This window comes from Brachionichthys hirsutus, unplaced genomic scaffold (assembly GCF_040956055.1).
Source record: "Brachionichthys hirsutus isolate HB-005 unplaced genomic scaffold, CSIRO-AGI_Bhir_v1 contig_651, whole genome shotgun sequence".
Taxonomy (NCBI): domain Eukaryota; kingdom Metazoa; phylum Chordata; class Actinopteri; order Lophiiformes; family Brachionichthyidae; genus Brachionichthys; species Brachionichthys hirsutus.
Genome location: NW_027180442.1, coordinates 24,416 through 39,331, shown reverse-complemented (window position 1 = coordinate 39,331; position 14,916 = coordinate 24,416). Strand labels below are relative to the sequence as shown.

General features: G+C 41.4%; 1 protein-coding gene across 1 annotated transcript in view; it reads right to left on the bottom strand.

Annotated features, from left to right (window-relative positions):
- LOC137914947 (guanine nucleotide exchange factor VAV2-like) overlaps nucleotides 1-14,916 on the bottom strand; it is a gene marked incomplete at its 5' end in the record, with an annotated part of 38,536 nt that overhangs the window by 3,443 nt on the left and 20,177 nt on the right. Inside the window, 17 exons of the mRNA XM_068758433.1 lie at nucleotides 31-118; nucleotides 1,144-1,260; nucleotides 1,460-1,521; nucleotides 1,643-1,714; nucleotides 3,104-3,231; nucleotides 3,598-3,616; nucleotides 3,740-3,753; nucleotides 4,295-4,383; nucleotides 5,787-5,888; nucleotides 6,050-6,159; nucleotides 6,443-6,457; nucleotides 6,827-6,959; nucleotides 7,042-7,130; nucleotides 7,234-7,320; nucleotides 7,514-7,582; nucleotides 9,771-9,866; nucleotides 11,048-11,147. Coding sequence (XP_068614534.1) covers nucleotides 31-118; nucleotides 1,144-1,260; nucleotides 1,460-1,521; nucleotides 1,643-1,714; nucleotides 3,104-3,231; nucleotides 3,598-3,616; nucleotides 3,740-3,753; nucleotides 4,295-4,383; nucleotides 5,787-5,888; nucleotides 6,050-6,159; nucleotides 6,443-6,457; nucleotides 6,827-6,959; nucleotides 7,042-7,130; nucleotides 7,234-7,320; nucleotides 7,514-7,582; nucleotides 9,771-9,866; nucleotides 11,048-11,147 — 1,390 coding nt within the window. The remainder of the gene's footprint in view (nucleotides 1-30; nucleotides 119-1,143; nucleotides 1,261-1,459; nucleotides 1,522-1,642; nucleotides 1,715-3,103; nucleotides 3,232-3,597; nucleotides 3,617-3,739; nucleotides 3,754-4,294; nucleotides 4,384-5,786; nucleotides 5,889-6,049; nucleotides 6,160-6,442; nucleotides 6,458-6,826; nucleotides 6,960-7,041; nucleotides 7,131-7,233; nucleotides 7,321-7,513; nucleotides 7,583-9,770; nucleotides 9,867-11,047; nucleotides 11,148-14,916) is intronic.

Below are 14,916 nucleotides of genomic sequence, written 5' to 3'. Positions count from 1 at the left end.
GACAGGTAATCTGTGTTGTCAGTGACTTACCAAAAGACTCTCGAACTTCTTGGCCTCAGTGATGTGAATCCAGCTGTCTTTTTCAATGACTTTGATGTGTTTTACTTCATCATTAAATCTGCAACCCCCCCCCAAAAAAAAAAAATACCAAAGGAAGAAAATGTCAAGTATGAATCTAAAATTGTTTGCAATTTGCAGTAACTCATTGTTGGCTTGGTTTCGTTGCACGAGGCAGAAAGAGTCTACGTGCACCATGTTGGTCTGCAGGGGAACCACAAAATAGCGATGAGCGTATCCATCATTGATAACATTTTGATTAATACTGTCATCTCCCAATGAATAAGCACCCAGTGAATTATTGATTCATGTCACTGTAACTTTATTAATGTTCCTATTCATCACCATGTTTCCTGACTGGTGACCGGAGCCTAGCAAGAGCGCACCTACTGCATTGCCACATGGCGTCTCGTAAAACAACAGACACTGCACTTAAACAAGCCTCCTCATTGATTCTCTGACTAGTGGGCAGCTTCTGCAGCAACAGTCAGGTTCCTCAGATTATATGTTGGCCAGGACAGTTATGCACCTTCAACCTTTGAAGAAAGGGCACCAGGGAAAGCCCTTATCCCAGGAATTGTGCAGGCGGGTTGACAATGTAGCATGCTGTACATTAATCATGCAAACACATTACTAGAGTGTGACAATCATGAGCAGTGCTTAATAATGACAAATGTATGTGTTTATGTGCATCAAAACTTCCCTAGTACCTATTCATCTTAAATGCCATCTATATAAAATATTTTAAAGCCTCAAATAATCTTAATTTAAACATTCTTCAAGTCAAGTTAGGCACTATAATAAACATTAAAAGACAAAAAATAGCAAATTGTTTTCTCCCAGTCTATCACTATGTGACACCTCCAGCGTGAGCTCTTAAATCATTTCTCTTAAAGTTCTATTCTCTGAGAAGAAATGCAGAAAATAACAGGATTATAAAAAGCAATTACAGGGTGGCATTTGGCCAGAATGATGGCAGAAAAAAAGCTCAAAGGGACATCCTGCGATTATTTCTATTTCGCATGTGGGGATGAAAATGAAACGCTTCCCTGGAGACGTTTCTCTCCTGTAAGACGCGAAACTCACTTGATGCTGATGGCGAACCTCTCGGCCTCAGCCGTCCGCTCTCTGATAAGGTAGGTCCCGCTGCTGTGGGATTTTAAAAGGTTGTCAGCCTGCTGGCGCTCCATGTTCCCTGCAAACCTGCAAAGCAGCAGAGTCAGCGCTGCGACCTCTGGTGTAACAGAATGGAATCACACATTCAGTATCAAACATGTAACTGATCTTCAGCTTCAAGCTGTGTTTGAGGTGTTATCTTTAATCCATCTCGTCCAGGAAGTAATACTGTAATACTGCTTCAAGGACGATGACCTCAGGGTGTCCACTCAATAAACGCTCTTACCATGGATAACCATAGTAGTCTGCTTCTCTCGAGGACTGCCGACTTGATAATGACTGGAAAGGCTGTCACAGTAGATACCAAATGTTAAACAAAAACTCAAACGGAAAAAGCACAAGTGCAGAGGTAGATCATTGGATTCTCCTAAAATGCACACGTGCTGCACATCTGAATGGGACACTTTACCTTTGGGTCCAAATAGGGCTTGACACATGTACTGGGGAAGAAGCCACTCTTCTGTGTTTGCATCAGCTTCCCCTGCAACACGGCCATACGAAGTAAATATTGACACCCTTAGAAGGTGCTTCATCTAAGATTAACAGATGTATTGTTGGAATGAAAAGGGGAAAAAAAATCAATTTAATCGAATATTGTCAGTGTGGGAACAACAAAGTCATAAATTGCGCACAGCTTTAACAAGAAATATTGCAGTAAAGAAAAAAGAGTACGGAATGTAATTTGCTTTTGCATAGAGGAGGAATGAAAGACCAAACTGCTAAATTCATCAAGAAGTAACAGTTAAAAACTGACACTTAGTGATGTCTGACATGACAGTCGGATGGATGGACTGAAAGAAGAACAACGTTGCCCACTAATCTTCAGCAGCTTATTTGTCTTCCTGGCACTGAAGAGAAGCTTTTGCCATGTGTTGTGCCTCCAATGCACAATGCAATGAACACGTCTGTCATGTTCACCCATCGAGGCATTCACTGTCTGCTCCCAGAAGCAACCGATGTTTAAACACACCACGCCAGTAAAGCAATAAAGCCGTGCCTGAGTCTCAATCACGATTCCAGAAGTTTAGTAACTTTGGGGAAAGCAAAATATAAAAGAAGCAGAAGCAGTTCAAGACGGGGAACCGGAGTTGGTGATTCAGCAGTGTCAAAAGTCGGTGCTGTCGGAGCGTCTTTGATCTAATTTGTCGTAGAGGATCCTCTGTATTTGCAGGTATTTTGCTCGACTACGATTGGTAAAGATGCAAAGAAGCTTTTGCTCTCAGTAATCTGAAGAAGGACTGCTTCAGTAGTGTCAGACTGAAAAAATAAAAGACTTGACGGGTGCGTCGGGAGGCAACTCGAATAAAAACAAAAACTGTCCTTCATGAGTTCGCTGATGCAAAGCGAGTACTTTGAGTGAATAAATGTGGAGTAATTGCATTTTGTTTGGCAGAACCTCAGAAGGATTCTACGTTTATTTCCCAACTATGCCGATACAGAGTGTGGAAATAGTCTCCAGCTCTACAGGATGATAGATAATCCCTCCATCTGTATGCACCGGTGGTGTTTGAACTGTATCCCGCCTGAAAATGCTAAAACCTTGAAACATTATTTAAAGAAATGATCATGTGTCACGACATTCTGTCAGCTTAGCATACGTGTTGGAGCCTTGTTCTGTCCAAAGCCTTGTCATCATTCTGTCCAATCGTTTTAAATTAGATGCCCTTCAAATAACCTCAATAATCAAGTCTACCTACGGGTACAAATAAAGTGACCTTGACCTTGACCTTAGTAAGCCGAAAGTAGCCGGTTCATTTCAAGTCCAATAAAACAAGTTCTCTTTTGCTGGCGTAAGTAGCCAAAATCATCCGCCTTCAGAACAACATTCACACTTCGCATCACGTCAGACAGGGGTGACCGACGGCCGTACCTCCCACCATGCGGTGTCCGGATCCCCCTTCAGCAGCTCAATAAAATCTCCTGTTTGAAAGGAAAGAGGCGCCTTCCCCGGAGGTGCCGGCGTGCCGTGATAGTTCCTCACTGCCACCATCTTGGGACCTTGAAACACAAGCAGGCCTTTGCAGTTAGGAACAGAAGAGGTGACAGGGAGTTGATGATGAGAGATGAAAGAGGAAGAGACCCAGCATTAAATCTCTCATTTCTTAGTGATTTAATCTGATAAATTGAGAACAGTGTACGATATCAATATTACAGAATGTAACCTTATTTTAAAGATCTTTAAATAATTTGGGGGCACAGAATCTGTGTGTGACATTGTTGTGGTTGATGTATTCTAGCTCTTTCCACTAGATGGCAGGAGAGAGCTGTGCATCGTTTGAGACTGGTTCCATAATAGCAGAGAGAATATCCAGCTTCTTAAAGTATTCCCCTCCCATGTGAATAAGTGACCGGACGTACGCTTACCTGAAGATATTCCAGGCTCCTGGAAAGGAGAAGCAACAAAAGTAATTATTTACAGCATGTAGATGAAGGGGAATCATAACTAAAGAAGGAAAATCAGGTTATGATGACGGTGAGTATTTTGACTGGCAGAGGATTTACTTACCAAATCATGGGGATCTGAAAAAAAAGATGGGAAAACTGTGAAGTTTAGAGTTAGGAATCATATCAGGTCCTATCTGAGCATTTAATATTACAATTCTAATGATATGCACTAATGGGCTTCATGTTTTTATGTCATGTAAAAAAAAAGATGGAAATTCAGCTTGTTTGATTATATTTTGGCTTCATCCTATTGGTAAAGTATTAAATTAGTGGAAGTGAAGCAGACATGGATAAAAGTGAAGGAGCCAAAGTACACAGTGACAGGAAGCTGGATTTACTTCTTAGAACTTGACCCACGTTAATTATTCCGATTCCCAACCACATTTTTTTCACCATTTCTCCCTGAATGGGTGCAATATGTAGGTGTTATTTATTTTACAAAAATGATGGTGATGCGTTTATCAGAGCCAATCTCTGAAAATCTCTGCAGACTAAAATCGCCAGTGAACAGGATTGTTCAGAGGTTTAGAACAAAAAGCGACACAGATGACAACGTTGTGGAAACACAGTTCAGCACTTCTTCTTCTTCTTCTTCTAGATTAGAGGAAACACCTACTGATTCTACAGATGGTGATGACTTCCAAACACTCTTTGTGTGCTCCTGTTCCACAGCGAGAGCAGTAGTAGCCCTGATAGAAGATTCCCCTAGAGGGCACACACACACACACACACACACACACACACACATTAAGACAGGAAGTGTCCCGGACACAAATGAACTCACTGTCCGTCTGACATACAAGGACACTTGTGGTCACACATTTCCCCTAAAATCACAGCATCAACTCGCTCCATAAGAGCAGCGACTCCTGAGCTGAGTGTGTTCTGGAGGGCGTAAAGCTGCATGCATTTGCACCACTGCCCTGTTGAATAGCGAGTTCCATAAATCACAACGGGCCCTGCGGGTCTAAGCGGGCGGTGACAACGCTGGATGCTGCCGCCACTGGCTTCGGAGAATTTAGCTCAACCAAACCATGAAATGTGTAGGTCAATACACAAAATAGAGTTCAGCCTGCTGGCTGTTAAAGAGGAGAAAGTGGTGAGTCAGCAATTCGGGTTGTCTCCCACTGCAGTTATAGCAGGGGAGGAAGTGCACTCTGGGAGACCCTGGGTGGTGCTGGGAAAAGGAATGCTTAAATATATCATGAAACGGCCTCGATTGCAACAGAGATTGAATTCACAACAATGTTATCTCCTGGTTTTAGCAGCTTCTGACATGTTCGACTTTGAAAGACAATACTTTCAATCATTTTTCGTTGTTGCATTTAATTGTGCATTGTCATGCTCAACTACTGTTGCATGCCAGATAGAAAGTAATCCACTTTATCACACAATATATCTGCTATGTGTGCCGCGTTTTACAATCATGTAAGGTCAGAGGAACGCAGCTCAATAAACAAAACGCAAAGAATTTCAAATGTGACGAACAGCAGTTCACGCTCGGGCCACGTTCAATCATCTTTTATGTCACGGAAAAGATTTGCTCCTGGGGCCAGACTGTTAGCCTCCGTGTACAAAAACAAAAACCCAAAACCTTACTCAAACTGATAAATGAATAGAAATATGTACTTGCTTTCTCCTCTAAAAGGTTCAAATGTTACTTCTTTGTTTATTTTCAATGTATGCACATTTGAATAGCATTAATATGTTATTATTAGTTATTAAGAAATCATTCATTTGAAATTTTGGCAGATAAAGCTTGATTCACTCCTGAAAAGTGCTGGAAGGCTTTGAGTGAAATCTGCAGGGCAGTATTTCCGAGAGACTCTTTACGACGTGTTCTTGTTATTTTGACATTCTTTGACTTTAACGTTTAGTGACGTGTGGCGATGACTCTGGTCGCGAGAGACTGGAATACGGAATCTGCTTCTTCCACCACAGCAGCGATCCCAATGTCATTGTGGAATTTAACAAAAGTCATGTCTTCTGAAATAGTACAAATACACCAAATATTTTCAGGCACTTGAAACATTTGCATTCTTATTTTATTTTGGAGCATCAAATAGGCAGTTCTGCACGTCACCACTGGGGCTGTCGGTGAAGGTTACCTCAGGAGCATCTTGCAGGCTCGGCAGTTCGTGTTCTTATCAAAGGTGTGCATTTGGAAGTTATGCTGATTGGCCGTCGCTCTCTCCGGTTTGATATTGGACCTGGAAGTAAATAATGAATAAGAGGAACTTACCGGACAAAGTGAGTTTCCAGGAAACTCTAGGATATTGCAAACAATCAATTCATATTCACTATACTGTGACTAAATATTCTATGCTAGAACATGCTATCCGTGTATCCATTCCCGCCTCATCACACTCACATGGCCATGTCAAACTGCTCCATCCACTTTCTCTTTGTGTCCTCTGTTTTGCAAAAGAACTGGAAACCCTGCTTCCCTTGCAGGTGGATCAGGTAGAAGCCGTACGACCACTGGGGAGAAGAAGCGAGTGAGGAACAGATGGCAGAGGGCTGATGTGGATGGAAATGACAGAGAGAGGCAGACACGCTTGTGTGATGCCTGCATGTTCAAAATATTTACCAACCATACGCTGAATATGATCGCATTTTATTCTGAAGTAATGTGTGTTCCACATGCTTTTTGCTATTTGGACCAGCATCCGATCCAAACCTAGATGACGTGCACAGCATGACACCACAAAGACACCGCTGCCAAGCAGAGGATGAGGTAAATAAAGAGTTCACTTCAGCTTACCATTTTTCCACTTGACTGGTAAGCATGCAAAAAGAAAGACACCAGAGAAAGACCCAGTTACACATGCAAACATGGACAGGCATGCAGATTCGAAACAAACAACAACAAAATCCACATTAGACTGGCGGTGCGATGCACTGCAGCATGTTTTCATGAATCCTAAATGACCTTCATTTACATGGCCTTTCAAGCACGGGCGAGCAAAAATGCATGTCTGCAGCATAAAATGCACGATTTAGGTTCCCACAACTGAAATGATGGTTAATGAGTTCCTTCAGCTCAAGGGCAACATTTGCCATTCTCACAGAATGTTCTCTCATTTGCACAGTGAGTAAGGAAATGATTCTGAACCACGTCCTTTCAAAATAAAAGCATAATCCCTACCTTTTTCACGTCTCTGTTGTTCATGGGGTCGTCCGACATTTTATAGGACTGCAGCTCAATAATCTCTTTCAGCTCATAGCTGTAACCTTTTCTCTTGCAGACAATGACCACTTTATCAAACAGGAATATATACCTAAAAAGCACAGAATGCGTCATTGTTGGCATTGGATAACTTTATTTCTTGTATTCTGTAGGTAGTTTTTCTGAAGACTCACCGGTCCTGTTTGGTGCGGTTGACAATCGAGCACACTTTTAGCTCACCGTCTATCTTGGGCCTCCCGTATTCTTCCAGTTTCACCTGCTGCTTCGGTCATAAGGACATGTCGGAAGTCAATCCACTGCATACCATAACCTCTTAAATAATGACAAGCATTGCCTAACTGTGAGGATGTGGCTCCAGTGCTTACAAGATTTTCTATGGAACTTTGGAATTCGCTGATTTTCTTCAGTGTCTCATTGTCCCTCTTCACCTCGTTGATGTACATGGCCAGGTCCTGAGAGGGCAAACAATCAAGCTGTCAGCTAGAACGCCTTCTGACAGCCGCTTTGCCTTGGTAGACGTACAGCCACGTGAGCCACAAGTGGCTGCATGGAATGATTTGTGTCATGTTGTCTTTGGCCACTGCTATGTCATCTTTGTGAAGCACGCAGAGGAACACAAAGACATGCACAGGGTGCACCACAGACCTGCATGGCCTCCAGGGCCTCCTTGAGTTGCTGTCTCTCTGGTCGGTCAGTCGAGTGGCTCAAAAGTTCCTGCATGGGGAAGATGATAACAATGATCAACAATGATAGCATTTATTCATTGATTAAATTATAGTTCTACTGTTTATTGAAAGAGAAGGAAAAACTAGACAATTTTAGCCTGCGACATCTTCAACACAACGAATAACACTTCTATTTGTGTTGTTGAAATTCATCTATTATCAGTGGGAGCGCCTTTTCTGATATGACACCGATTTGTTTGTTGGTTTGTTTGTTTATTTAACAGGGACAGTGCACATTAATAAACATTTCCTGACTTACAATTTATACGGTAACTAAAATCAAAGCACATGATACACAATTAGAGAACATTTTAAAGCATTGACTGATCAATGTTTTAAAATGATGTTGCCTCGTTTCAGGTGAGCTGAGCACCAAGTGCAACATGCAGAAACATAATATGCAGGATGAAGCAGGAGAGATGCCAGTCATTACCGAATACCGCCACGCCATTATGATCTGTGATTGCGTCCTCCCTTGGGGTGCTCGAGGGATTTATAAATGTCGAACCACAGCGTGTTTCGTGAGAAGAAGAAAAAAAGGCTTATTCATTATTATCATTATTTTAAACTATTTCGGCTGTCCACCCAGTTGGTAAATACAATGAAGGGTGTCTTAAAAAACATCAGGCAGAATCTTTTATTGTCGCCACGTGATTGCTGAAAGTCCCATTTACAGCAGATATTTCGACGATGCGGGGGCATCTTGGTGGCGCTGTGCGTGAACGCTTCTTAATTTGGACTTTGTGACTGTTCAAATCACAAACTTTTCAACTGATTATTCACTCAAATGTGCTGTGACAAGATTTTAGGGTTTGCTTTTTCAATTGTATAATACTCTTTGTCATTCTTTCTCATGTCTACCAGTTTGTCAAATCATCGACATGTAACACTACCATTAAAAATATAAATAAATTACTCCATTGATGCAAAATAATGCAAAATATATGGAAATTCTACCCAAATCGTTCCCTTGAGCTTGACTGGCCACACACAGAAGCAGGACTTGCCAGGCTGAAGTGGTGCAAGGCCACATAATTCAGCAGTGCTTTGCTGCAAAGTTGTGGGAAGCAGTGAAATGGGGTGCATTTAATCTGATTAGTGCATGGTTGATTTGATGTCATTGTTTTTGCTGAGACTCCTGGAGAGTGTCGATTCAAACCAACAGAGACGTCGCAGCAGTCTATGTTTGCTCTTACGATCAATCACACCTGGCACAAACGTTGAGTCCATTACACAATGCATCATTAGCTCATGGTCTCATCCATAATTGAAGAGCAGTCAAATAATCACAAGCAGTAATACAGCTGGTTTTATGCATGAGTGCCAGGAGGAGATCTCCAGGGAGAAATGTTGGCTTGCAGTGACAGTGATCAGAGATTGTGCTTGGAGACATTTTTAATCACAGAAAGGACCATCGGCCTCGGTGCAGATGGCAATCAATGACTGGTATGGTTATTATGCGCCGATCTTTAAAAAATAAAATTATTCTGGTTATTATGAGATGAGATAAACAAACGCTGCAAATGTCAAAATTTGAGTTGATTAAGTTCTCATTGCCAAATATGTTCCTATAATCGCTTCTACAAGGCCTCATCTTTAATTACAGCATAGAAGTCTAGCTACAGATTTATGTTGGACCTGTTGTAAAAAAGAAAAGTCAAATGATTTCAAATTACAAGCCAAAAAGTCTGGAAAAAACATGTGTCACCAGGCAAATAAAACACTTGATGCATAGTCACTACAAATCATGAATCAATGTGGAAATACCATGTGCTGCTCTGGTGTTTATAGATAAACGCTGATATCTGACGAGTAAAAATGTTCTGGTTCTTGTCATCTGTCTTTTACTTGGACATCGCCACAGAAAAACACTGCAGGGTTTCTGTCAATAATTCGATACCTTTTTTTTTATGAAACCTGACCTCTATTGAGACACATTCTAATCCTGTATAAATAAAGCTGCACTCCGCTTTTCATGCGTGACTTTCAAGACTAAATGGAGAGATGTTCTACTCTATCCCGCTTCGATTAATACTTTAGAATATGTACAACATCTTTACCACGGACATTCAAAGACTTCTACAGCATCTTCTAATATACGCACATGTGTTTTTTTGTGATACTACTTCATGTGAAAATGATGCTGAAGCTGCAGTGGTTGTGAGGCGGCCTCCTACCTTCAGTAGTAGGTGATACTTTAGCACCCTCTGCATGGGAACCACCAGAAGATCCTGCAGCTTGAACTTCCCCTCCTGCACCTTCATGGTACATTCCTGCGCAGCAGCAAATGAAACAGGAAAATGATTATGCCTCACATATAACAAGCCTTCATTCATCCTGCGTTAATTCATTTCGCCTCATTGCATTGCTGTGATTCCTGCCACACATTAGTGAGGCAGCCTTTAACAAGGATGGATTATTCTACCAGGGACAAAAGCTCTGCTTGTACCAGCCGGCCTGCATGCTGACTAGGAAATTCTGACAGCTGAATACATTTTTAAAAAATTCTGCATTGGCTCCATAGGAAAATAAAAATGTTTACAGGCGTAATATGAGGTTCTTTCAGAGCGGTTCGTACTGTTGCGTCTTTATTCAGTTCTTATATCCATTCATGGTTATATTTGTTTATGAAATATGGATTTTGTGAAAAAAGACACATTTTTCTTTCATCTCTGTGCCAACCATCTGAGATGTAATCATGTTTAAGGGTGTGAGCTGCAGTCTCATAAATAAAATATATGCAAGACAGGACACAGTCAGTCTTACTCAGCTCGACTCTGTACACAATAGTCGCCTCTATGAATGCCCATCTAGTAAACAGGAGGGTGTGGGTTAGACTCCCAGCAGTGCCTCACTTATGGTGGCGGTGTGATTAGCGGTTCGAATCCTAGCGGATTTCATATGTTATCCCCGCGTGAGTTTTCTCCAGGTTCTCCGGTTTCCTCCCACCTCCCAAAACATCACCCGATTTGTGTGAGTGTGTGCGTGCATGGTTGTCTGTCTCTGTGTGGCGCTGGCGACGCATTCGAGGGGGGTACCCGGCCACTCGCCCACAGCAAGCTGACACCAAGCAACTCCTGTGACCCGTAAAGCGGTAGAAGATGAATGGATGAATAATGAATAGTATATTTTACTTTCATTCATTTGTTGTGACGTTTAAACAAATGCCAGATCGCTGCAGCGTTTGTTTCATCTGTGCGTTGCTCATGGACTTGGTTATAATATTTTCGATGAGAGCTGTCTCGCCCGAAAGATTCTTCAGCAATGTTTTCTGCATCGCACGCACTGACATCTACACGGGTAGTCATCACGTCATAAACCTTCCATCAAGAGTTAAATGGTAGATTGTCTCAATAAGTCCATTGATGAACCTTCTCCGCTCACATATCTTCATTTATTTTTACCGAAAGGCACTAGATCGGTAGTTCTTGGTTTGTATGGTGAAGAACATTACCTCTACTGTAATTTTGACATCCTCTCGTGTTGCTATTAACTCATCCAGTGTCTTCTGGGCGATTTCCATATGGCTGCAGTACAGGCCATAGATCAGCAACCTGGTGAGAGACACAGGAAGGGTTGTTCATTGGGCGTGTTCACATTGTGCCTCTGCTATATTAGGAAATACATTATGCTAAGTTGTACGTGAAGGTGCTCTATTACAGCAGAAGAGTGTTTCCCTAAAGGTAAAAGCAATCTGAGGAAGAACCAAATTTGTTCTATAAATCTTAAGTATTAAAAAAACCAAGTAGTCTCCTGCTTACTGATTCGATCTCTAAGACATTGACTCCATTCACACCCTCTGCAGCAGAACACATCTTACGAATGCACCAGCGCCAAGTAATGCACCCATTAATGTCAGCCAAGACAAAGCATTTTGATCCAGATTTGTATCTCCTGTGCCATCTGTGTGAGAATCTAAAACAAAATGAGGCTAAATGAGAACTAAAATAAGAACCTGAACACACGTTTAATGATATACGTGAATAACCTAAATAAATAATCACAAGATGATTCTGATTGAAGGGCAGTCTGAAGGGTCGTCATCCTCTCAGCTTTATGCCACCCACTTCACAGATACTCTTATCGGCACGCAAGGAAAAAAAGTTTAGTTATTTTATATCGGGAAAAATGTATTTGAGTTACGAGCTCAGTCCAGGAACGAATTATACTCGTATGTCAAGGTATTACTCTGTGTATACTGTATATGCATTATTATTATTGTTTAAAGTGGAATTTCTATCAAATTCCTCAGGTGATCATGATATGGTCGACTGAGCTCAACCACTCGACTTTTATTGGATCCCAGGAAGATGCTTGGTTACACCCCCTGCAGTGAGACACCCACCCTCTGAACTGGATCACGACTAATAAGCCCCTAATTAAGACTTGAACATGAGAAGAAGAGACAGCTCCTCTTAGCGCCCATCTAACCCTTCTGAATGACAAAAGGACAGAGATTAATTGGTCTTTGATCAATGATGAAAAAGCAGGAAAGATCTGAAAAAGGTTTTGAACTCTAAGTTAGTTCTGAGAACCAATGTGGCACGAAGGTCTTTGTTAAGAGACTCCTTTATAACACGAAAGAGAGGGACCCAATCTTCTGGTATGAATATAAGAATTACGGCAGTGTTGAGCTAAATCAATATTTAAAGAGATATCAAAGGGAAAAGAATGAAGATGATTCAAATGTCATGCTTTTATTGGTCACATACTCAATGTACTGCTTCACTGTGCAGTGAAATACCACTTTGCCCCATCTGGTACCATACTTTTCACATAATATCTAATATAAAAATACAACACTATATATATAGGTCCTGCTATGTGTTGCCATCTCCTTCGGGCTGTAGCCTGCCTTCCGCCCATCGGCTCCAGCAGATTTGCGACTCGCAAGGTGGGTAAGTGGATGCGATTTTCTCGCCTAAAAAGAATATTGATGGATTCTATATTATATATATAGAAAGTCTACAGATGCTGCCATGTGTCTGGTGAATATCAGAGTCGTGACAATATTAACCCTAATTAGCCTCGATTATAAGTAAATGGGAAAATCAAGATTTTATTTATTTGTTTACCGGTATTTTATTGTATATTTTGTATCCACGGATATCTGAATGCCATTCCAAATACAATGGAATCAGAGCTAGACCAAGCCCCATCTTCAGATTTTTTTTAACTCAAGATCCATCCAGCAGTTTTTCCATAATCCTGCTACGAAACAGACAAATGGCGTCAAATGACAGATATTAATGGAGCAGACTCGTTATCTGAAGTTCTGTCTACCTAAAATCCTGGTTGGTCCTCATTAAGGATTCAGACAGCCTGAGGATAGGAGCTCCTCTTCAGCTTAACTGTCTCATAAGAAGCCATTCTGATGGCTTAATCCTTTATGACTCTAACAACTCCTGGTATAAATGCCTCATTGGATGCTCAACACCCGACCATGGAAAGTCCGGGAGTAAAAACCCTGTGTGAATATAAAAGTATTTTTTTCAGGCACAAAAACCTACGTTCATGTAAAATAGTGTTAGAAGGGTCCAAAGATCAAATCACTCATAGTGGAGCATTAAAGGGAAATGCTGTTTGTTTGGATGGCACTATGTTTCTCCCTTGCTCTTGTGTGAGGAGAAATTTAGATATTCCTCTCAATTCAGAAAATGTAAATCTTTACATAAAAGATGAGACCTAATATCCTGTACTGTTCACATCCATTTGTGCAAGCTTGCATGCTCTTTCTTTTCTGCGTTTACAGGTTCAATTCATCTTATTGACTTGAAAATTAAAGGTAAATATTTCGCCAATGAAAAAGAAGTTTGCAAACAGTTGCAAAAAAAGGAAAAGCGCAGAGACTTCCAAATAAGTTTTAGCCACAGTTTTCCTTTCGAGACTTTAGCAATGCAGTAAAAATCTCTATTCTTTCTTTTATTTATTTCCTTCTTACAGCTGTGTTGGCCAGGTTCATTACGAGGATGCTGTTGTGCATGTTATTTCACAAAAAATGCAATTTTGCACAAGTGTGCCCTGGGCTTTCACCCCCTCTGCCCTGCTGGAGCCCTGCGACAGCCAACTTACCAAGGAAATCTCCAAGCAAACCAGAAGTGACGGGGTGTGGAGCGAGCTAATATACTCTGACACATGGCATTGGGACCCCCTCACCTCCACTCAATATATTCAGTGCACAGCAAATGGAGGGGAACATAGAGCAAAGCCCTCCAATAAACAGGCTTATAGGGCTGCTATGATTAGGCAATGCAAGGATATCAGGGAGCGAGATTACTCCGGAAATGAGTTTGGGAATGTCGCAAATGAGGATACCAACAAGGGTGCACTTAGGTCCCCATTTAGTTTATAGGGCTTCCGCTGAGTGCACTTTCTCATTCAGCCCAGCTCTGGCTGTTTAAGAACTGAGAAGTCGCTGAGATAAACCAGTGACATTTTTAGCGTTGGCATTCAATACAAAGGTTTCAAAGAAACAAAGCCTTTCATCGGCGCATGCAAAAATAATAATGATTAAATACAAGCACATTGTTGTAAAGGTCAGAGAGACTTACAAGCATAGATAAACACATTAATTATGCCGAGCCTCATAATGAGGAAGGTCTACGTGTCAATCACATGAACCCTGCCTTGCATGGAATCTTAACATCTAATGAGCACCACGCAGCATTTTGGAAAATGTTGCAAAAGGTAAATATTAATCATCGCCATGGCATCGTCAGATTTGTTTGGTCAAATTTTAGAAATTAATTTGTTGCATTGCCTGTAGAATAAAGGGAACAAATACAGGTGGAGCTGATACAGAATGGGAGCAGCTCAGGGATGTAATGTTAATCAGCATGACTTCAAAGGCAGTGTTCAAAACGAGAGAGCTCAGTGATGCACAGTGAGGTTCGTGGATGGTGAGGCTCTGACGTCACTGTCAGATTTACAACTTTGTTTTATTCTGCCCTGGTGTATGAAGCATGACCCTGTACGTGCTCGCAAGCCCCTTTCAGAGAAGCAGAGTGCCGTCTGCCTCATTTTGCACTTTTTTCTTTATCTGCGATTTTATGTGAACAGTCACATCACAAACTTAAGCAAACGACGACGTCACGCTCATAGTAAATTGTAATCCATAGCAACATGTCCAGGTACAATATCAGTGGACCTTTGGTGTTCAGTACAGGATGAAGGTCTGGGCAACAATCTTAACACGACAGTTGAAACTGATGCTTTTAATTTAGTGTCCTTCCAACTTTATGGCAAGAGTTTAGAAGTCGTGTTTTAAAAAACAATTGCACAAATCCAAGCCCAAGAAAAAGTTAGATGCTTTGTTTCGCTCTC